We start from the raw sequence: 25,440 nt of genomic DNA, 5'->3' as shown, positions 1-25,440 counted from the left end.
ATAAAACAATATTTGCCAGTAGATTATTAAGTACAATGAAGTATTAACATAGAGTATATTGTTGGAAGCTACAAAATCACATTATAAAAAGGGGGACAGCTAAAGCATTTTAATGTGTTAAATAAATAAAAAATAGTTCAAATCTGTATCTAAAATGTACACAATACTTCTCTTTTAAATTAAAGTGGACCTATCACCCAGACACAGAAAGCTGTATATGTCCTTTTGAAATTAAACATTACATACAATTTCTATATTTTATTAAAGCATTCATAACTGTTGTAAGCTCATTTAAAAATATCAGCTGTCAATCACACATTGTCTGCCCTTCCTCTATGCCTTAGGCATAGAGGTGGGGCAAGAAATTGCTTTCACTTTCCATTCAGCACTTCCTAGATGTTACTGCTCTCCATACATTCCCCTGTTCTCTTAACCAGCTAATTGTCCATCCAGGGCATGGGGATGGACATCAGGCCCCCCATTTTGGTGCACAAACAAGATTCTGAGATGATGCAAGGCTTGCCTTAATAACAGGGTCCACAAAATGGCTCCTGTCTGCTTGCTATAATTATGAATTCCCAGAATGAAGGAAACTGGATTCAAATAATTTAAACAGTGTAATTAAAGTTAATTTTGCTTGACAAATGTGATAAAATAGGATTTTTAATATTTTTTTTGGGTGATGGGTCCCCTCTTTCAACAGGAACTAGTTGTAAATGTATAACCAAATAAATCTCATTAAGATGTTTTTTTATCCGTGCAGATGCAAATTAAGAAGATCGGGAACTGATCTACGTTAGCTGTCCCATCAATCCTTTGCATCTCCTAACAATCATTTTTATGTACATTAATGTTATCTCATATAACATTAATATAACTACAAAACTGTACTCATGATGAGAAGAAACAAAATGACAATGAAAATAGATTAATAGATTAATTACAATGGTATTCCCCAATTTTCTGTGTGCTGTGAAAGATAGCTAAAAGTCATCACTTGAATGGGAGTTTCTAAAGCAGGGCTGTCCAAATGACAGGTTAAATTGGAGTCAGGGTAAATGGAAAATGATCTGACGTTAGCAATATTTTGGTGACACAGAAATCCAGACACAAATGCATTTGCTTTTGTAACTATATTTTTAAACCCAAAGAAGAATCTTCACATAATAAATACATTTTATGCACAATTAACTTGAAATTGACTTCAGAAAGCTATTTACAATATAAATAATTATAAATGAGAACACTTTGCAAGATATTATTGACATAGCTTAGTCTGGTTTCCTACATTACATTCCAAAGGAAAACTTCAAGTTACAGATAATATGCTACAATGCCACTAGAAATATACATTGAAAGGCATGGCAGTTGAGACATTTGTGACAAAGTAACTGATCTGAGAAGAATGTCAGTGTCACTTGTGGGTGCCAGTCACAAATACAAACAATGCAAATCCTCATTTGTTACTATCAGTCTATTCCCAATGTAAACATGCCTTTCATATTATTAGTGCAGTATAGAGCTATTTTGGGTTCAGTTATTTGATACAGTATAGGCAGGTTCATCCTGTACCACTTGGGTGTTATTTGGTACCAACCAAAGCCCTAGGCATGTCTGTTTTGGCATGGTAAAGGCCCAGTAATACCAAAAAAATCAAAAGGTATTTAATTAATGCACAGTTACTCTGCACCTGTTACAACTGTGTGTTTACATCAGAAACACTGCTACAGTTCATATAAATATGATGATGTGAAGCCATGGGCTAGCCATCTTCTTTCCTATTGAACTGGGGCGATAAATATCATTTGTGGAATATAGAATCAATATCGAATAAATACATGTCTCATGTCAGAGCAAGTATGCAAACGTAAATGAAAAATATATGTATTTCGCAATGTTTCACTTTATGGTGTTACTGGTCTTTAAAGATCAAAATTTAATTCTACTGAATGTGTTTCAAGATTACCAACATAAAATATAAGGATATCTTTCAAGATTACCCAACATAAAAGAAATACAGGTTGATTTTTCTTTCTAAAAAAACATTTTCTGAAGGTGCAGCCTATAAAAATTCAAGTGGTTTATTTCATTTCAAAATGCAGATTCTGACATTATCCTTTTTGTCATTAATAAGAGGGTAGAACATCTTTGAAACCGCCTCTCAAATGATATTCACATGTACAGAAAGCTGGACGGACAATGTACTGAAATTAGAGTTGAGAAATGTAAGTTGTCTTTGCACTTCTACATACAGTATATCAGTCTTGTAATTATAACAGCTTCTTTTAAAATCACAATTTCAAGATTGAAACGATTCATTAACAATTGGGAGAGCATTTGGGGACCCAGGGCCTGCAGTGGTGAAGCAGAAAGCTGCCTGCATGGAGAAGAGTGGGGAATGAAGCCTGGTGCACATGGTTGGTGCCATGTCTAAAGCATGACTTTGAAGTTATGTTACAAAGGTTTTGTTTTATATATGATGTGTACCTTTTCGATTCACAAATAATGTATTCCTTGTTGCTCTATTTAAATAAATTAAAAGAAGTAAGAAGATTAAAATGGTAAGTTTGCCAAATTATTTTTTCAGATTGGGCTCATGTTTTAACTCTGGACAAATTTGCTCCTGGACCACGACAACTACTGATGAGTAAATTTATTTCACCAGTCATAGATTTCTGGAAAAATTCAGAATTTCGCCATGTGCAAATTTTTTCATTGTAGCAAATATTCACTGAGGAAAAATTACCCCATAAGAAAAAACAACATTGACTTTAATGCATTTGGACAAAAACGTCCATTGACTTTAGTGCGTTATGACAAAAGTCCAGCATAAGAAAAAAAGGCCATTGAATTTGGAGCAAGAAAAAAAAAAAAAAAAAAAAAATTGAGGCCCACTGACTTTTAAGCGTTATGCAAATATTTTCACAGTTTTGCGAATTTTTCGGTGAAGCATAACTGGACAGATTCACTCATCACTAATGACAACCAATGATTTGTTTACCTTCTTACCTTTAGCTGATTGAAAGAAAGCTAATCACAGATTCATTTCTATGGGTTACTGCCCAGGAGCAAATTTGCCCAATTCTGATAAATTAATCGACTGTGTTTTTTCTATTGTATTTGCTCTGTGGTCTGTAGATTGGTGTATGTAAGAAAGGGTGTCAATCAAATTAGACAGAATTACATTGTCAGCAAGAATACCTTTCGAGCAGATAATGGTTTATATTCTATTAAGTACACCTTCCTAAATAATTTCCATGAAGCATCCATCACATTTAGCTTTAAATGAATGCCAGTTGCAATCTCAGATATATATACATATGCTTGCTTTTAAACAGCATTCTATCTGCTGATTGGTTGGCCTGGATAACTATATTACAAAGCCTGCACCTGTTATTAGCACTGGGACCACTATTCCTTTTACTAATTTGCTTTTATGTAGCTTATATATTTTCTATGTTTCTCAGCTGTCCTGAAATTTAACAACATATTGAATTACATGTTTGTACGTCACATGAAGGGGCTCTTTCCCACAAAAAGGGTCTCTTTCCCTCAACAAAAATTTGATATATACATAATGGTCAGTAGCATTTATTACTGCTACAATAGATCCACATTGAATTGGGTTGAGTATCAGTTGAATTTTTGCGAGAACCTGGTACTTTTAGTATAAATATTGATCAAATCCACTGAAAACTTTTTATTGCTTTCTTGCCTATATTTAACCAGTAATTCTGTTGGGTTAATGGGATACAATGGTTTTCCACAGACATAGTCTTTACCATGACCTTTACAGAGAAACACCATGAATCTATGGCAGCTAGGTATTTCTCTGAACTATACATATTTAGTTTTAGTTTATTTTCAATCAGTCTCTTTTCATACCGCTCAAATCACTTTTATATGTCATTTTAACATTTGTTTCTGTAACTTAAGTCTTCTTGCTGACAGAAGGTAAGGAAGGCTTTAAGCCCATAAAGCTTAACATAGTAGACATATATGTATATATTATACAGCTAAGTATTGTGTACACTGCATATTGTAAGTCAGACTGTAGGGTTATATCTTTGTCATGGTTTTGTAGAAAAAACAGGGCCATGATCTATAAATTGGAGCCTAACCACAAGGAAATCATCTCTGCCACTCTATAATTTAAAATGAGATGTGCTTTTTTTGCAGCTGTGTTTAGCTTGTTTCCTTGTCACCTTTTTTAGAAATTATCTAAAAGGCAGAAATAAGACCTCCAGGAGTGATCAGAAAGAAATAATGTGTTTGTGCCCATAATAAATGTAATTTATCTTTCACTGAAAAATGTTGTTCTGCATTATTCTAAAGGCTCAATGACTCCTGCTGACTTGGTTGGATGATTAGACATGTATACCACTACAAGGTAGGTGGTACTGTTTGTACAATTATTACAGTTATTATTTCAAATATGCATTTTATGAGGGACCGTGCAAGCTGATTGTTGTTAGCATTAATTAATACCTTTAATCTGAATAAGACTTTCATTTTTAGCATTAAATCAAGAATGATTTTCTTATATTGTATGCAAAATAGTTTTGAGTGTGGAATAATATGTTTTTCCTTTAAATGTGAATGTTAAGCCATGCTGAACTAATAGTTTAAGGGGCAAATTTATTAAGGGTTGAATTGAAAATTCAAACTCACATTTTTTTTTATGGTCAAAACTCTCAAATTTGAATTGTGAATTATCCAAATTCGATTCGAGTTTTAAATGCGAATTTAAATTTTGAGATTTATCATACTCTGGCCCTTTAAGAATTTGAATTTGACTATTCGCCACCTAAAACCTGTCAAGTGCATTTAAAAGTCAATGGGAAAAGTCCAGGGACCAATTTGGACATGTTAGTAGCCTTCCTGAGATTCAATTTTTCTTCGGAGATAAAATTCGAATTGAGTTTAGTCTAATTCAATTCAAATTTGATTCACGTTTTCGAGTTGGTAAATTTGTGCGAGTTTTAGATATTCGATTTTCTTATTAAATAACCCCCTAAATGAATTTCAAGTATATTCGAATTTAAAGGAGTTTAAAAAAACTCAAAATTCAAATTCGAAATTCGACCTTTGATAAATGTGCCTCCCCATGTTATATTGTTCAGATTTCCTTTTATCATAGTTTTCAATGAAAACTAGCACAGATATGGGATCTGTTATCCAGAATGCTCAGGACCTGGGGTCTTCTGGGTAAAGCAGTCTTTACATAATTTGCATCCCCATACCTTAAGTCTGTTAAAAAAAAACATTTAAACATTAAATAAATAATACGATTGTTTTGTCTGGATTGAGGATTAAATAGATAGTAGTTGGGATAAATTACACAGTACTGTTTTATTTGAATTATTTGATTCAAATTGAGTTTATTAGATTTGGCCTTCCCAACATCTGTCAGAAGTTTCTGCATAACAGATTTCTGGATTACAGATCCCATACCTTACCATGCATTCTGTTTTTTATATAGGGGTCACTTGACTGAGCAGTAAAAAAAATTGTCCCACTGAACCCCTAACTGTCTAAAGCAAGAGGCTCAAATGTAATTACAGATGCAAGAGAACTGATCTTTGAGAATCCTGCTTACCATAATAATGTCAGCCATCTGGCTATTATCCAACATGTGGCGACTGCTGCTCAATTTTTAAGTCCTATTATATTTAAGACATTGGTGGCATCATGCCAGCTCTGCAAACTTCGATAGTATGATGGGTCTTTAAGTGAGCATTAATGTGGTTTTATTTGAGCCAGGGTACAGCCATATTACCAAATCAAGTACAGACCTACTGTGCCACCTAAACTGTATATAAGATGCAGATTTAGGCATTTTACCAACTCATCCAGATTGGACCAAACAAATATGTTTTTTTAAATAAGTTTTCTGTCTAAATATTAAATTAAGTACAAACACTAGAATTTAAATATATGTTTAGCAATACCGGTAGCAGTTGTGAGAAAAAGGTCAAGTGCACTTTCAGTCATTTTATGTTTGATTTGTTTCAAATGAAGAGTTAGGCCAAAAAAATACCATATAAAAAAAGAAATATTTTGCTGTGTGAATACATTCCACATTTCTGCAAGTGTTGGGTGCATAGGTATTTTTTTGCAAAATTATTTGTTGCACACATGCAATTTGCAGGCCAATAATATATTTTTAAAACACAGCAAAAATTATATTTTTGAATGAACTGCAAAGCTGGCTGGTGCAGATATATGACATATAAGCTTTTGTGATAATCCAGTCAATTCATTAACCCCAAGTGCAATTTTTAATTCCCATTTCACCATTTCTATTGCATTATTATTATTCATCAAATGATGGGAAAAATGAAACGAAAAAATCACACTTTTTCTTTCAAGACACACCCTGATACTGGTCAGAGAAAATCATCAACTCCCATTGCTAATAATTACTGATGTGCCCTTGTGCACTTGAGCAGAATCCTGTTGCATCCTTAAATGAGAAGTCACATCAAAATGTGTTCCGTTACATCCCAATGAATAGTTCCTAATAGATTCACTGTCATAAAGATGTTCAAGAGCATAGCCAGTAAAAGTGTAAGTATGCTTGTCAAAATATTGCCTCTGAGAACTGTAGTAATTTGGGGATGCAGAATGGTCAATTGCTGGTGATGGGGACAAACTTGCATGTAAATAATCTTTTGCTATGGTTACACTTGATTTTGAAACTCTGTCAGAATTTGGACTGCTCATTCTTGATAAAGCAGTTGGGCTGGTTTCATATTCATTGTCACGAGGACTTAGGATTTTTCCATCCCGTTGCTGAACATGGTCACAAGGAGAAGTGTTAGATAGAGGCGGACCACGGCACACAACCCCAGTTATCTGTTGCTGGTGATAATTCGCATAGCAAATAGAGTTTCTTTTGCCAGCTCCATTAATGGTAGATAGTTGATCTGGACTAGGTTTGCGCAACTGTAGTCTACTTTCTTCCTCTTTAATCATTTGCTGGGTAGCACGTATAAGAGTTTCAATTTTGCTTGGTTCATGATGACTATTTTGATATTGTTCCGTGCGGTAACGATCCCCTGATTCACTTGCAGAACCTGGATCAGGAGAGCTGACAACACTATCTTCTTCCCAATGACTTCTTCCTAAAAAGTAGAAAAAATTCATAGTGTATTAAATACGCAAGGTTGTATGAAAAAAAAGATCCTATTACTGCTTCTGATTATCTTTGCAATCGCATACAATCAAACTGAAAATACTTACATTTAGACCACATTTTAAATGTTATAATAACTTTGTTTTTCTTGGTGCACTGATTTTGTGTGAAACAATTGCTTATTTGTAGTGAGTTCACAGAAAAATTTGCCCAAAAGCTAAATTTTTGTGAAACACATTGCAACTAGTGATGGGCGAATTTATTCGCCATGCGCGAATTCGCGGCGAATTTGCGCGATTCGCGCTGAGCGAATAAATTCACGAAACGCCCGCGAAAATTCGCGGTAAAAATTCGCCGGCGTCGAAAAAAAAATTTTCCGAAAAAAGTCGCCGGCGTCGGAAAAACGGGCGCCGGCGTCAAACACGGGCGCCGGCATCAAAAACGAGAGGCCGGCGCCGTTTCGCGAATTTTTCGCCGTTTCGCGAATTTCCCGCGAAATTCGCTAATTTTTCGGCGAAACGGCGCAAATTCGCCCATCACTAATTGCAACCAATGGCCTTGGTCAATAAGCGTTTTCCCCCGCTCCAAATAGATTAAAGTCATTGCCTGCCAAAAAGAAATTAGCTGACTAAACTTAGCTATCTTGTTAGGGACAGGTTTATCAACATTTAAATTGTGAATCTGAACTTAATTCGAGTTTTCAAACTTGGATTGAAAACGAAGGGATAAATGTGATTTCATTACATTTGTGTTTTTTCTTTTTTCATTTTAATCATTATGTTTTGAATTATTCCTTAAGCGAACATTTGAGATTTTTAAATATTTTGGATTTGGATATGTTAAAATTTTGATCATTCTCTCCTCATGTGTTGTTCACATTATAACTAGATATTTTTGTATTTTTTTTCTTACCATGTGCTCTGTGAACTGATGAAATGTGTGGCATGGCTGTCTCATATATATCTTTGCCATCTGGTGATGTCTTTGGTAAAGGCAACACTGATCGAGATCCCCACCAGGACTCTCTTCCAGTCTGAGGACTTGCAAGAAAGTATCTGCCAGCCTCACATCTGCCTCCTTCACAAGACTGGCTATGGTGGTGTCTATCATCACTTAATCTTGAATGGTCAAGGGCAAATCCAAAGCAAAGACCACTTCGGTCAGGATACTGTCTATATGCACAAGATACATCATGTTGGTGGGAGCTTGGTCTTTCAATTGGATCAAGAAGTTGTGGTGAAGCTGTGTCATTAAGGGGGCTACCACCCCATTGACTTTCATGGTCGGATTCGGATCGTTCAGTATGGAATCCAGAATACTGCAAAACATAAATTTCAAATAAAAACTGGGGTTTAGATAAGTTGATAATGAAACATATATTAAAAGACAAATGTCTAATTTAATGTAGAATAATGTATCCCCTATTATCAAAAAACATTAACCACATAGAAGTCATGAGTCAGAAAAACAATATCACTTAGCTGCTATTATACATTATGATCTCACTTAGCAGAGTTAATAATGTTATATTTTACAGGTTACTCATGGTTCTTACCATGAAATAAACATAGTTTGTAAAAATACTAATAAGAATAGCTCTTTAAACATTGTTTGACTTAACATTCAAAGGTGAACAACCCCTTTAATACATATAACTCTAATTTACCATTGGAATCCTATACTGGTGGACCTGACATAACTAAAAACAACATGGATTTCTTGCATCCTAGACTATACTTAAAAAATGTAAAACAATACGCATCCTTTGCTATGCCATCTGCTGTGATAAATAGAATAAACTACTTAAAATATATAAAATTGAAGTTATTGTTTAAGTGATCCAATTAAATGTTTTGCTCTTCAAACAAGCAGAGTCAACATGAAAAATGGTTATAGGACATATAACATTCTGATTACTGACAGTCTCATTAGAATTCTGTCAATTTGAGAAACTATCATTGCTCATGGCAACAATAATCCTCTGAATAAAAAATGATGAAGCAAACAATTTGTGGGAACAGTATTCTGTTCTTCTGCTCTTTCTGGATGCCTACAATTTTCGAGACAGTATTTTTTATGCATTGCTTAAGATAATAACATGGTTTGCAATAAAACTTTAAGGTGAACTGTACCGAGACCATTCTGTTTTGTTGCATTAGGTTTTCAATCACAAAGTTTTAGTTTCAAAACAAAGTATATACAAACATGTGTTATTTATGTTTAATTAGGATAACTGCACTTCATTTTCCATTGCTAAATCATAACTTAACCACAGAGAAAAATGCCACAGATGTCTTATACTCGAGCCAGATGGTAGCCACTAAATCACTTTTATCTTATGGTTTACTAACATAAACCTGAACGTTAAAATATGTTTTTTTGCATTGACTATAACATGGTTACACAGATGGTGAATGTATACATCAAAGAGATGGAAAACGTCCATAAAAATATTAGACTATATCAAATATATATGTTTTCAACATGAGGATGGAGATTAAATTACCAGAACATAAGTAGAATTGCACATAGGTTGATCCATTTGATGAACTAGAGTTTGAACTTTGTAGTTGTTAAAACTAGTGCTCTGCTTATGGGAAGCTAACTTTGCCAATATCTGGTTAATATTGAGCAAGTCATAAACCAAGGGAAATGAGGTTCACAAAAAAATTGCTACCAATAAGAATATATAAGGCTGTACTTTGCATGTGCAGTATAGTAACATAGGAAATTTAGCCATACAGTGAATGGAATAATAATTATGTTTTAACGTTATTTTTGCAGCACTCAAATATCTATTTACACTGTTTTTGTAGCTGTTGCTGTTACATCTTTGCCTTGCTTTTACATATATATATATATATATATATATATATATATATATATCTTGAGAAGAATACAAAAAACTATGCTTATTTTTATATTATTAGCTACATAACTTTCAGATGACTTTTGGTGTACATCTTAACTTTCCAAACATATTTTTGTCATATACTTTTAAATTGTTTTTCAAGCCACCCACGAAATGAGTCATAAAAAAACACAGTGATAAAAACCAATGTAAGATTTGTAAAAAAAAAAAAAAAAAAAAAATCAAAAGAGGAAAGGCCAGCAGGATTCAGATTATTTAACATGAGGTCAATTTGAATAAAGACTTCAGAATGTTGAGAATTTACAATGTTATTCTTTGAAAGAAATAGAAAGAGCATAAGATGATCAGTGATTTGAGAACGGAACATAAAAACTATAAATCAATAACAATGGTTTTGAAACCTATTCAAAGAATGATATATACAAGTTTGAAAATCTGTTTTGTTTTGGGGGGGGGGGATTTGGGAAACATAATCAAGGGTGAAAAAATAAGGTGCCGTTATGAGATTATGACTTTTTGAGTTGAAGGTCTAGCATCTGTTAAGATTCTGAAAGCAGTGTTGGCTCAGTTTAATAGAAATGATTTGGCTTGATCTTAGAGACACCTGACCTGTCTTTTTTAGTGTAATGGACTACATAATTCCAGTTTTCACTAAATACAAACAATGAATTATTTTGGCAACAGCCTGCCTTTATATCAAAAGAAGTGCTGAACTAAAGGCAAACTGGGGGAAAATACTCTTTCAATGTAAATATAAAAGTGATGTATTAACATTTTATGACAATTTGAAGAGAAATGTTGTAAAAAGACCTATATAAAATATAGAATGTCTTAACAAGTCAACCCTTTGGAATTTATATTCCATGAAATATATGCTTAATACTCCTGTAGACTGGAAGATTTTTCAAAGACTTCTGTAGAGATCCTAAAATATTATGAATAGCTTATTGGTATAAATCTTTCAACACAAATGTGACAACTGAAGAAAGAATTAACGTTCGGACCATGTGATATGTATTAGTGGGGGATTTTTTTTTAATGAGTCCATTACAGAGGCTTTGAAAGAGTCTCCTTTGGAACTTATTGGAGAAAATGGCACCCAGTAAGAAAAAGAAAATGTTTTAAAACAACCAAGGGATAAATATATCTATTTGTAAATGTAAAAGAAAATGCATATTTTAAATTGGTACAAGAAAAAAAATCTTTAATTATACTGAAGCTTGTCGTTTTTAACAGTGTTGATTAAAATGATTAAGAAAATCATAATGTATTTTGATCTCCTTGCTAAGATACACTGTTTATATTATGTCACATAGTAAATATTACAGCAATAAATTACCTGACATTTCTTGGTTCTAAGTGTAGACACATATTCTTTATTCCAATCCAATCACGTGATACTACTAAAAAAGCCACAAGAGTGGTACATGCATGGAGCAATGATTGGTTTAACAGGTCAAAACTGACTTTAGTTGTCCAACCATATTGGTCTAGGTATGTCCTAGACCTAGACCACCTGTTACAAAAGTACAGTATGTGAAGGCCCTACTTAATGTCAATAAAATTATACAACCTTCCTTAAATATTTCCAAAAGAAGAAGAATGTTGAAAAAAATTGTAGGTTTTTTTTAAAGGGGAACTATCACAAAAAATTAAATTTACTATAAGTTTCAGCACACTGAAACTTTCTAAATACAATCAATTCAAAATTCTGTACCGTTTCTGAAATAATCTTCACCATCTCTCAGCATCTGTTTCTCTTCATTCATTCATTGACAGTTAAATCCAATATATCTTATAAGGGGGGTTCCTTTTGCCTAGAATATATATTCAAGCTCACTCTAATAAAATCAACAGAAATCCCGTCTCTCTACATGCAGAATTTGTTGAAAAGGCAGTTATTATGTCAGATTTTGTTTGTACTGGAATCAGTTATTTGAGTGAGCTCTTATACATCTGCTAGGAAAGAAAGCTCCCCTATAAGATATAATGGAACAGAAACAGGTGTTGAGGGTTAGTGAAGATAAAATTGATTATTTCAGAAATTATGCATAATATTAATTTATTGTATTTAAAAAGTTTCTTATTTCATTATGATAAAGCTTATATTAAATTTTTATTTTCGTGATAGTTCCCCTTTAAATTGACAGAAACCAATTCTGAAAGATGCAATACCTGAAAAAATTTTTTTAAGCTATATGGTTTTACAGTTAATGAGATTCTGAATCCATTATTGACTTAGTCAAGTGCATCCATCAAGTTTTTTTAACATATGAGATAGACATATGATTAAGAAAAGTCCATGAACACAATTTTAAATACAGTCTTTTTAAGGACGAGATGTGAAAAATAGTACATCCATGGTAGTGGTCCAGATCCATAATTTTACATATCAAAAAATTAGAAACCAGACATATTTGTTTAGGAGGCCTATGGGCTGGAGCTATATATTACTATAGTTCTAAATATTAAACATTTTGGAAAAAAAGAAGAAAATACCTTTTTGTTTTCTACCTATAACTGAAAGCATTCTAAAAAGTCTCACAGAAAAACAACTATAAAATGATATTTTATCTAGCCAGTATGGTCAGTTTTTAGTTTAATCATCTTAAGACTGTGATGGCCTATGTATGTTATTACAGGGCAGATAGACTCAATCGGTCCCAGACCTTGGGCCTGGTGAGTGGATCTATGCATATTCCATTGTGTGATCCAATGGAATGACTGGATCAAAATGTACATGTGTTGCCCACAAGGTTTTTACATGTAAAATATCTGAGCAATTGCACTTTATATTTAATGGTATTTAAAGTCCAGAGAGCTGCCTCATAAAAATGTATTGCATGCTCAGTGCAGAAGACCCTTTTAACGGATGCATGAAATACATCTATATTTGAAATGTGCTCAGCCTTAATCTTTCTATTGAGTTGAAGGATGCGCACTACCCGTGTTTCCTCTCTGGTGTCATTTCAATTTAAAAACTTTAATTTTTAGAACCTTAATACAGAGTAATCAAAATACCAATTTGCCGAGATCAGAATGACACCTTCTTGCACATGAGAAATATCAATTCCAATAATGACATTATGCCCTGCACTGGCTTTTCATTAAAATAATATGTTACCTCTTATCTGCCTCCTGCTACAAGTTGTTTGTATAATTTGATAACTTGAAAGTAATACAGATGCAGAAGCTTACATAAAATACATGAAATAATGATACTGATTTTCTTTTAGAACAAATTCTGTCTATTTGGGCCACAAATGGAAAACAATACTCTAATATGTAAAACAGATTAGTTATTTAATGCAAATAGCACTGGCAAACATAGGGTCTAAGTCTATTTAAAAGAAAAAACAAGAACAAATGCTTGGCTAATGCGTTACACCAGTAAAAGATGTTATCATATTTTGGACCTCAAATTCTCAAGTTTTTTTTAAGATTGTATTGTTGTTTCTCAAAGCACAAAGCACTGCTAGATTTAATATATGAATCACCCCTATATGCAGTGATAAACCCCCTGTGTTAAGCAGCTTCATTGGTTCATAAGGGGATGGATATTGAAAGTTGTAGTTGTAGTTCAGATACTTTTGTATTGCTAAAGGTTTCCAAGAGATTCCCCGTGGAGAGACTGGAAAGAGATAGCCAATAAATGCTCTGTTGGATATCTCTCTTGGATCACCAACCTATCAGCAAGGAAAATCATATCAATACTACCCTTTCTGCACTGCAGGTTCTGATTCTGATATTGAAACAATTTAGTAGAAGCCAGCTGTCTTCCAGCTAAGATTCTATAGGGCTAATTTTCAAAATGCAGGACATGACACAAAGAACAAACTATGGGAGCAATATAGTAATAGAAATATTAATAGTTTGATGTTTTAGCCATATTCCCTAATTATCTAGGGCAGAAAAGTTTTCATAATTAACTGAAGTTAGGTTTGCACGAAAGCAAATAGACATTCACTCCAAATCTCCCCTAAACATACAGTATGGGGCCTCTATGGTGGTCAGCTTCACAGGTTTGGAATCAATGACATAGATCAAAACAACAGTTTTAAATAAAGGATTATTAAGACAAAGCTGTATTGTAGTATGCTATTGTTTCTACTGTGACATAAATAAAACCTTTTAAACTATAACAAATCTGTTGTATTTTTTTACAATAACAAATGACATAGTTACTTAATTACACCACTGCAAGATTTCAAAAATATGACAACTTCTCAAGACTGCCAATATGTTTTTTCACCAAAAGTAATTTAGTCCGGTCTGGGCTGGCGAATTACCATTAAAAAGCTTAAGCAGATACTTTTGCATCTTATTATCTATGTTATATCCTCAATGCTAATGTCACATTTTGTCAGTTTGCCAGTGTATTTTCCCTGTTAGAGTTGTATGGGGAAAGATGCTGGAATAATTATGCAGATTATAATATTAAGTACCTATACCAGCAATATTTTGGCACATTACACTTGTAATAGCATAGTGCAAACATATTCCTGACATATTGACGCAGACTTTGGCAGATTTAGACAAGAAGAACATTCACCCTTATGCCACTATTAATTCCAATAAAAGATCAAATAAAACTATGCTAGTGACAGCTGAAACATTACCCTGATGTACTGTATATTAAATTGAATACACAAGATTATGGTGTTGCACAAAATTCAAACAAATGTATAGCAAAAAAAACTTGCAATAGGTACCTGTGGGTAGGGTGAGGTTCTGGATTTCAATTTTGTGCTGGAGAGTCGAGATTTACTGCATTTTCTGCTGTCATTTATGGTTGGATTTGAGCTTGCATAAGAGAATGGTGGTTTTGTTGTAATTTGATCCAAAGACAGCTGTAATCCTTTGTATTCTGTATCCCTATTAAACATATAATTGAGAAATTGAATTAGTCATATATATATATAGATATAACTAAATGACAGCTTTTGTTTAAATACAGTATTTAACCTTGATAGGTTTTAGCTCATTCTTTTGTCTTAATTAGTATTTTGTCTTTTTTTGCCTTTTTCTTCCAAAATTATTGAACAGCATGATTTGAAACCTGATTACATTTTAGAATGTCCAAAAAATTTCCATGACCCCACCCCCATGTTCATAATGTCTAAGGAAGCTGGGGAACAGTTTAAGAAGATTGTGCAATAAACACCTTTACCAGGACAAATAAGTGTTTAATTTGCCTATGAGAATGTGATGTGATCTGTATACTTATCCCCTGGTTAATTAACAGAAGCTATAATAAATTATTGTCTTAAAGGTTCTTTTTGTAGCATGCAATTTGTTTTTTTGTATAGCTAGTATTTTATACTATATAGACTATACACTATAGACTACTTTTGTAATAAAATTAATAAATTAAAGATAGCTGTAGATATATATGCAATTTATATTTCTACTTTTTCAAGATACAACATTTTAAAATATATCTATGAACTAGAAACATGCTTTATAAAAGAAGCTTCTATATTACTTTTACTCTGTTGTTGTCATTTACTTTCTGTTCTTTTACCAGATGCTGTTGGCAAACGTTATTCAGAAAACAAAAGATTTTTGCATATCATGGATTCCTTCAACTGGAGTTTCTTGTAGTCTTTGCTCATTAATCATTTTCCTTAACACAAACGATGTAGAACACACATACTTGATTAAATCTCATCTGCAGCCAGTTATAATGTTTTGTGCAAACAGTCGATTCAATTCTCGGATATATTACATTTCTTAGACAGGTCCCTTAATTGCTTTCATTTATTTCTAATCTACTTAATGCCTTAGTACAGTAATGCTTGGCTAAATATGCATTATGCTCTTTTATTTAAACTCCTAAAACAATCTTTTGATTTGTCAAATGCAAATAGTTCTTATCCACACACTGAGTCAGTGTTTTATGAATAACACTGCAGATGTCTGTAATTTCTTCAATTTCATTTAAATCTGCATTTTCAAATATGTCTACATCAGGTTTCATGGTGTTTTATTTAGCAATTCGTTGACAGTTTTAAATTAGAATGACTACTGGAAACCAAATTTCCTCTATAAATTCAACAGACTATTCCTCAATGGAGACCATCATTCTACTCAGCTGACAGCTATACATCTTTTATGACCTCTGGCAGGAATATTATGTTTCTCTTTATGCAGGAAAAAAGCAATATACAACATTATGAAAACACCTCTTCATGCCTATACATTCAGCTCTATAAACAAAGGCAATACAATTCAGAATCTTATTATGACAGTCTTTAAAGTAGCATAAGAGGCCTGAAATTCCCATGAATAGGTGATGCTGAAGGTGCAAAGGAAAACAATTGTGTGTAACAATGGATTCAAAATTGAAAATCATGCTGTCAACAAGAAAATAGTTTATCGGGTAAAGGGAACTATGATAACAGCAGAGACTAAAAGAAACAGAAAATTTTAAGATTCAAATTACTTATTGAGTAGCAAATTGCAGAATAAAGTACTTTAGAAAACCCTGCATTGGGTCATTCTTTTTATTTTTAGGAGGTTTGAGACTGTTGCCTTTCTCACCTGGCAGAATCAGCCTCTATGTAAATTTTTTTTCATTAGTTTTTGTTTTGTAGTGTTATTACACCAGTTAATGGGCTAAGGTTGAACATAGGTACATACAACTCCTATAAACATGACCACTGTAAAAGAAAACTTTTTTTTCCAGTTAGGACAACTTTAAATGGCATAAGTTATTTTCTTAAAGATTTAAGCACCCTATGTCAGTTTCCTAGAAGTACGATAATTCAGTTGCTCTCTAATATGCCCTAATTAAATTTAAAATGTTCCCAGGATCATGTGTAATTGCTTATGATGCACAAGAAAAAGCATGCAATCGTCTACTTAAATTAGTATTTTTTCAAGTAATCTTTCAACAAATCAATTAAGATAATTACTTCACCGATCTGTTTATTCTGATGAACAAAATCATTGATCTTCCTACTGCTGCTTACTAATCTATTTAACTCCCTCCAGGCCTATTAAGCAGTGTTCTTGTCATTTATCCACAACAGTAAGTGAAAGTGGTTTCTAAGGAAACCAAATTGTCTATTTTTTCAAGATTGGGCAAAAACTGTAAATTATTTTGTATAACTATATTTATGTAAACTCTGTATAAATTAAATATTTTCAGGGATTATTTTACATGGCATCTGTAAGAGAACATTAATGTTTTGAATACAAAATGCATATTAAATAAATACATCTTGGGTTGCAAATTCCTGTGAGTAGAGAAACAGCCAAAACCACCTGTGCCACCTGTCAGTTAGTTAAATGGTAACCTCCTGTCAACACTGGTAAATGGAGTTTCTGGGGTAAAACATACATTTGTTTCAGGACAAGAACTGCCTGCAGCAGCAGTGATGGGTGGATCTCCCTCATGAACCAATAAAGCTCTACAACACATTTTTATTTTTAACTTTTTATTTGAAGCAAATGTTTCTGAGGAATCTTTCTAAAGAAAAGCAGATGTCTTTGGTTTACTGGCTATGATGTCTTCCCTCAGGTCATATATGTTTGAATTATACCCTCAGGTATTTCAAAAATACACAAGACAAACTTCCCTTGACAAGCCTCAAACTTTGCCTTGCAAGCCATTTTATAGGATAGAGCTGGTATTACTTTATTTGTTAAATATGCAGAAACCTAAACATAGTTCACTTTAAAATATTTACAAGAATACATTTAAAAATCATTATTTATATTTAAAATACTATTTCTGGTGCTTGAATGGTGCTAATAATGCATTTAAATGGAGATTTACAAAGGAAGACGATAAAAGACAAATAACTTCCCTTGATTAATCTAGTGATTATTTTCCTTTGGCTTTTTCTTGTTTTTACAGCTGGGAGAATATAACAGATGGTCCCACAGAGAGTATTTTATCAGTCTCTCAGCTGCCTTCATTGCCTTAGAGTGTCATTGTATAGGAACTGAGGCAGATATCAAAATCCCCTGCTTTGAACAGCCTTAGCATAACCCAAGGATTAAGGATTTACAGAAAAACTCAATGTGTTTGCATGTGCATGTGTGAGGTTACTTACATGGAATACACTATCCTTTTTGCTTGTGTTGTTGCCGTGATTTATTGCATCAGTGGGAACTGGGGAACGTACATTTTTACAGGCTATAAAGAGCACCGTAATACACCACGATTCAGCTGAGCTTTTTACATCGTATGGCACAAGGAGCATGTTTTCCAAACTAGGAACACAACTGCCACTTTTAACACTGGAATTGGCGCTTTTCAGCACCAAAACACTCAACAGAACATTTTTATGAGCTGAAATGTGCAAGTATCAGCACTGTCACCTATTTCCCTTTGAAAACAATGTAATGTGAAATATGCCATCGGAAAACAGAAAATGTGTTACAAGCCTTAAAACACAGAGGACAAATTATGGTGATTGTTGCATTTAGGTTGATCCACCATGTAGCTCGTCTACCCTTTAATATGGATAAACTTATCAATAGAAAATCAATGTTTACATCTGGATTTCTGACAGCAGTCCACAGAGGGCCATGTGCTATACAACCCTATAGAATGCATGCAAACACGTATTTCCAAGCAGCAGGCTCTCATATATTCCTGCTAGTCTAAGAAGCATCTCCAATCTCCAGGGTTTCGATATGAAAGCAAATATGTATTGTTTTGTTTAAATCATTCAAGTGGCTTATAGCATTTTCTCACTTCTCTTACTGCATACCCAGAGGGTTTTTCTTAGAGGAGCATTTTATCAAAGTAAGGAGTTACATTCTGCATGTTATTTTCCATAAAACTATATTGCAGTTGCTTTCAGAGTCCTTCCATAGGAACTAGAGTCAGGATGTCTTAAGGGACTGACACAATGAATGCATGTTTACTTGCCAATTTAAAATTTACGGAAATGTGGGCCCACAGACTAATTCTCTAAGGATATCTTTAAACACATATTATTCCCAGTAGATAAATAGGTGCCTGTTTCATAGAAAATAGTACATTACTTTTTTCCATACTGCTTGCATAATCCTCTGTGTATGTCCAGTGAAATAAAATAATATTAATAATTAGAGATAGATTTATCAATTTCAGAGTTCAAGGAAAATACATGATTGTGGGGAAAAATACATTTTTGCAGTTTTCCCCACTAACATAAGCACACTTAAGAAAAACTTGGTTTTCTTCTTTGGCGGGTCTTTGCTTTCATTGCCAACTTGTATTGGACTTTTTAGAACTAACTGCTAATTGGTTTCTATTGTCATTTGCACTTGTGAAACTTAACACAAATGTTTGTAATTCAACTTTGATCTGGTAGCTAGGAATTAATTACCATAGCATTCAGACAGCAGTTTGGAAGTCAGAATGTAAGCTGCATAGTAGATATCCTGACAAAAAAAAAAAACGATAAAAAATAACTAAAATAACAAAACGTAATTCTCATAGTAAATCTGTTTTTGGTTGGTGCAGGCAATGAACACTGAAAACTAGAGAGAAATTTAAGTTGCAAGTAGGAAATAGGCAAGGGTATTTACACAGTAAGGCTATTAATTTAAAAAAGTTTACAAAATAAGCAATAAAGACCAATGGAAAAGTTGTTTAGAATAGATTAATATAGTACATGTAATCTCAAAGTGAACTTCACTTTCCATTTATCAGGCATGAAGCATGTGGATTTCATTTACTGCATTAACTCTAATGTATGCACTTTCATAGACAGACAGACAGCTCATCTCTAAGCTTTCTAAATATACCAAATGTATTTAAAGTTGTAAAATTAGATAAGAAAATAAAAAATAATATAGAGGCTTTATTGCAGAGACAGCAAAAATACAGTTTTGCACACACACACACACACATATATATATATATATATATATATATATATATATATATATATATATATATATATATATATATATATATATATATATATATAGTTCTGGTCTCTGGTCATGCACTTACTAATGATAGAACCTTAATAATAATATTAATAATAATAATAATAATAAAAGAGTAAGCATGTAACACCTTGCTACCTTCATCTGGAGGAGAAAAATCAAGAATATGAGATCTAGAAGTCAGTCTTTAAGATGATATCGATCAGTACATTCTGCAAATTTTGTTTCAAGCAAAGTATTGCACATTTCTATATTGATTTTGTATTTTTGTATTGATACATTTAATATGTTTCTAAAAATCTGACAACAAAATGTCCTAAATATACCCATGTGTATACTAGCTTAAGTCTTCTATTAATCAAATAATAAACACAGCTTTCTCAAATGATATCTTTTTTGCCTTCCCTATAATCTGTCAACAAATTTAGTGTTAATGAGGTTGCTCAGTAGCTGCAACTTTACTGCAAGTAAACCACAGAAGAAGGAGAACTACAAATGCTGAAGGAAAATTACTTTTAATGCTTTCATTACTGTCGTTTCCTACTGTGATGACTTTCTGACCAGAAATAAGTAGTACAAAGCACACAATATCTTTTATTGAAGAGCAAGTAGGACATTGTGTGGGGCAAAGTTATATGAGCTAACTAGTCTGCAGTTTTTTCACATGCTGTGTGGTGTGAACAGAGGTGGCATTTATCTTTCAAAATCAAATAAGTTTATTCAAGTGGGATTTGCTAAATACCAGCTTAGGCTGTTTAGTCAATTTTGAGATAAAATGCAAAGGGACATTAGACTGCAGTGATGCAGCTTTTGCTGAACTGCAGCTCCCAGGATCCCCAAATGTTAGTGGGGGGCGCTAGGTTGCACGTTGTGTAGTCTTTCAGCACAGAATGGATGGAGTTTCTTTCCATTACAGAGTGGTCTTGTTACGGTACCGAGATTCCCATGGTAAATAATCTCTGTCAGAGTGGTGCTATGCAGTCATGAGCCAGGTTTCTGTCAAATGTGTCCACACCAATGGCTTCTAACCACAGTTTTATAATAAATAAGTAAAAGATTGAAAAGGGATTTATTGACCAATCTGGTTGAAATTAAGCTAGCTGAACATGGATGCCGAGAAGAAAAACAGATGTCCTATATGATAAGTGCTGATATAAAAACCTCTCTACTTTAATGCGTGAACCATCAAGAAAAATACATAAATTGACTTGATTTCCTTAGCAAATCGACAGACTGAAATCAAGCCTTAGAATTCAACTTAACTGGCTAAGTAGGATAGAATTACGGATATAAATGATAGTTTTGATATGTAGGGGTTACTTACGTTAGAACATAATTCACACTGACTATGCAGTGGGGTCTGGAGGACCTGCTGTTGTGTACAATGGTAGCATAACTCTGTACCCACACCCAGCCGCCGTGCTTAGCCAGGAACCTGTAGTACTTGGTGGTGACTTGTCCTTTCACAAGCACTGCCAAGAGAAGCACAGAAAGGTACATTAGAATACTAGCTGATACTTCTCTCATCTCTCCCTTACCCCACTATTATCTAATTATTGGAAATTAAGTTACAATATAGATTGTGTATAAAACAATGAGAGCCTGGATTGCTGAAGATGATCTGGATTGCAGTAGAGTGTAAAGAAAAATAGATAAAAAAAATGTTTTTTAGAGCTGTCATATAGTAATCACAAATACTCTACTTAATAGCTTATCATTTAAACTGTTCAAGTTATTAAAAATTGGGGGTACAACTGGATGCATACTTTTATGATATATTTTTCATAAACAACGATTTAGCTTTTAAAAGTAAACAAGAATTGTATGGCCTGTTATGATAGCTTTATAGCAAACTCTATAAGGGTTATTAACAATTAAGAGTGCAGAGCCCAAAGTGTAATTTCAGGTTTAATTCACCATGTATTTTACATACAGGGGTGTCGTTTATAAACACTGGGCAAATTTGCACCTGGGCAGCAATGCATGGCAACCAATCAGAACTTTCTTTTTTCTACTCGCAACTGGCTGAAAAAAGCCAATCACTGATTGGTTACTATGGGTAACTGCCCAGGTGCACATTTTGCCCAGTGTTAATAAAAAAGCCCCACAGGGCAGCAATTAGCCCCACACTTCCAGTGTCATTGTGGGCTCAGTCATGCTCTTCGCAATTGATATGCCATATGCTGCATGCACTGTATTATTAGTTTCAGAGGCCAAAAATCTCTCTTAATTCCCAGCCTAAGAATAGTGATTGAAGAGCTATACTAATATAGGTGCTAAATGGCACATGTATCTTAGAACAGTCTACTACAAGCTTGAAACAGAAGACAAAAAAATCAGTTTTGCTGGAATGGGTAACTGCACTGGTGTAATTTAGCACCTATGTTTGTAGATCAGACCTTCGCTCTCTAACTATGCTGTTAATAACTAAAGTAGATTATGGCTATATTACTCATTGCATATCCCCTTGACTAAAATCATTTACATTTAATGGACATAGATTAGGTCACTGGTTAAAATAACTGTGGATATAGATGTTTTTATCCATACATTTTCAGACACTGCTTAACATTGTATACAGAACTGTCTACAACTCCTTACACAAGTGATGTGCGCAGCGGAGGTGAAACATGTCACAGCCATGGACATGATGATATAACGTCTTTTCAATCAGATCTTGAGGCTCATATCCAGTTAATTCAGCTACCCTACAAAAAAAGTAGCAATCAGTAGTAAATAGTTGTTAATACGTATACAATATAATGTAATTTATTACATTGACAGATCCCCCCTGCTTCGACTTACAAAAGACTTTGTACTCTTGAGATCAAATAGTTTTAGTCCTTTATAAAATAAAGTGGTGATACTGTAGAAAAGTATCCTTTAAGCTGGTTGGATTGCTTAACTGAACTACTGAATCATAACCAACACTATTTAATGTCTTTAGGAAAAATGAAAATTGTGCATTAGTCAGGGACCTCAATGGAGAGTGTAAACTCATTGTCACATGTCTATCAAGTCTGCTATCTATATTATTAAGTCTTAAATAACAAGTAGGTAGAACTATCAGTAAACATGGTGGCACAATGTTAGTCTAATAGCAATCCAGTTCTGTTCTGTTTCTGAGCCAGTTATTGTCAGACAGCAATCTCCTATTATGTTAAAGTTGACATTCAACTAGGCTTAATACACTGTACCAGACTGCACTATAGAATCTGGTTTTAACTTTCGGCAAAGAAAAGAAATGCTAAACCCCAACACTTTTTCTATTGTGATTTTCCAACTTACCTGGAATCTAAAAATATGAGCTTCATATCTAGGCTGGCTCTGAACATAAACATATTGCTGTGAAGTTTAATATCTGTCACTGCACTGGGAGGGAGGGAATGGCCAACAGCCACCAGGCCCACATTTTGATAGCAGCCATCAAATGGCGACATGTCCAGACTGTACTGGCGAATCTTCAGGTACCCACTACAATGTATCACCTGCGGTATACCATAATATCAGTTAAACTGTTGAGGTAAGATGTTTATTCTATGTGCATATACATTGCTTTCATTCATGGTAACTCTATTATATATATATATATATATATATATATATATATATATATATATATATATATATATATATATATATATATATATATATATATATATATATATATATATATTTATTTATATACACACACACACACACACAGGCACTATCTGTGGACTCTGCATGTTCTCCTTTTGTCTCTGTGGCTTTTTGCCCACAATCAAAACAGGCAGGTTAATTGTCTCCTATTGAAATTGACCCTAGTGTGAATGTGATAGGGGACTTGAAATGTAAGCTCCACTGAGGCAGGACTTTAGGTGAATAATTGACAATCGGTGTAATTCGCGGCATAGATATTATGGTTCTATATATAAATAACAGCTAATAATAATAGATAGACATTTTCACGTATTAAACAGCAAACAAAGGTATCTATCCAGTTGTTTTTTAACCAAGACCCACCTTATAACCACCACACGTCAAACCCGCATTCCTCTTTGCCAAAACACACTTCATCCGTAGAAAGAATGAGCGTTCAATCTCATATTCTGCAAAAAAAAGTTACCTTAAGTACATTACACACCTGGTTAACATCACATCATACCACACTGACTACTAACATCACTGCCCTTACCCTGAACAAAGTGTGAGTGGTAAGGCTGGTGAGCTGTCAGAACTGCAGTCATCTCATCATGATCAGCAGGGTGAATATATTCATAAATGCTGTTCCCAGTCAGCTCTACCTAGAATAAAGCAAAATGGAATGCAAAGGAAAGGCTTTTGTTTCAGCATATTATGTTCTGCATGACATAAAACTGAGCACAAAATGATATATATCAGTGTTAATACCACATTCTCTGACATCTATATAAACATGTAACATAAGTAATTGCACAGCAAACAAATACACTGGCTAGTGCTTTCAGTGTATCCTACTTGTTCTCTGGGAATGTTGACACTGAGGTATCAAAGGATAAGAAAGAAAGATAAAGCACAGCACAGGATGAATGTCATCAGTTGATCCGCCTGTTTATCTGGCTGGTAGTAATGCATTTCCTTAGTCACACCTGCTAGTGCGAGTAATTGTCTGTGCACTAATAAACTCTTTCACATACCTGTGATAAGCCCAGATGGACAGAAGCTGTTTCTGAGATGTACATGATTTTCCCATCGGGGGCCACCACAAAGATGAATCCATCTAGGGTCTAAGTAAGAAAAGGTTGAAGTGAGAAATAAGCTGCTATCAGGTTTATTTATCTGTATTCCCACAGTGAGGCCATTTAAATAAGATTTACATTGTGAATGTGCTTAGGTGGCTGCATATCCATTTTCCATTACTTTATATTTCTAGTTTTCCAATCAAACATGACTGAGACAGGAAAAGCTGCATGGGGCGTGTGTTTTATTTCTTATTGTTTTATATATTGCAGCTTAGCACTTGCTGCACTGGGATGGTCCATGTCTCTCCCAGCAGGCACAGGGCCTCTGCTTTTCTGCAATGCACAATTCTACATTACACAAATGTTATGGTTTTTTACCAGGGTGATGTTTGATAAATAGCTCATATAACTAACAACAGGGGATTTGATACAGATTTGCCTAAGAACAAAACCAAAACAACTGTTGGATATTACATTACAATACTGATTTATTGGTAAGGATGTAAGAAAAACAAAGAAATATTCTTTTTGGACTTTATATTCGGTTACAAATCCGGCAAAGTAAAATTGTGTATATTACTATTATTATAAACATAGTTTGCAGTATTGTACAACCAAAGGGATTATAGCTAAACACATGCACACATATTTATATACACATCAAAAGGGATCAAGATTGTGTAAAATTCTATAAATTGTAACCTAAATGTAGCAGTATATCAAGTATATGAAAAAATGTGCCCACATCAGCAAACATTATAAATACCCTTCTCAGTCTGTTTCACATTTACTAGCTAATAATACTGCAAAGTCAAGTCAATAAACCACAA

General features: G+C 33.7%; 1 protein-coding gene across 1 annotated transcript in view; it reads right to left on the bottom strand.

The window, feature by feature from the left end:
• Positions 1-4,828: 4,828 nt before the first annotated feature.
• sim1.S (SIM bHLH transcription factor 1 S homeolog) overlaps positions 4,829-25,440 on the bottom strand; it is a 63,930-nt gene continuing 43,318 nt past the window's right edge. The window contains exons 4-12 of the mRNA XM_018265416.2: positions 24,566-24,655; positions 24,085-24,193; positions 23,913-23,998; positions 23,196-23,395; positions 22,509-22,615; positions 21,232-21,379; positions 14,723-14,885; positions 8,051-8,456; positions 4,829-7,127 (exon numbers count right to left, since the gene is read on the bottom strand). Coding sequence (XP_018120905.1) covers positions 6,403-7,127; positions 8,051-8,456; positions 14,723-14,885; positions 21,232-21,379; positions 22,509-22,615; positions 23,196-23,395; positions 23,913-23,998; positions 24,085-24,193; positions 24,566-24,655 — 2,034 coding nt within the window. The 3' untranslated portion in view covers positions 4,829-6,402. The remainder of the gene's footprint in view (positions 7,128-8,050; positions 8,457-14,722; positions 14,886-21,231; positions 21,380-22,508; positions 22,616-23,195; positions 23,396-23,912; positions 23,999-24,084; positions 24,194-24,565; positions 24,656-25,440) is intronic.

This window comes from Xenopus laevis, chromosome 5S, assembly GCF_017654675.1.
Source record: "Xenopus laevis strain J_2021 chromosome 5S, Xenopus_laevis_v10.1, whole genome shotgun sequence".
In the NCBI taxonomy this organism is placed as follows: Eukaryota; Metazoa; Chordata; class Amphibia; order Anura; family Pipidae; genus Xenopus; species Xenopus laevis.
This window is presented reverse-complemented; position numbering and strand designations above follow the sequence as displayed.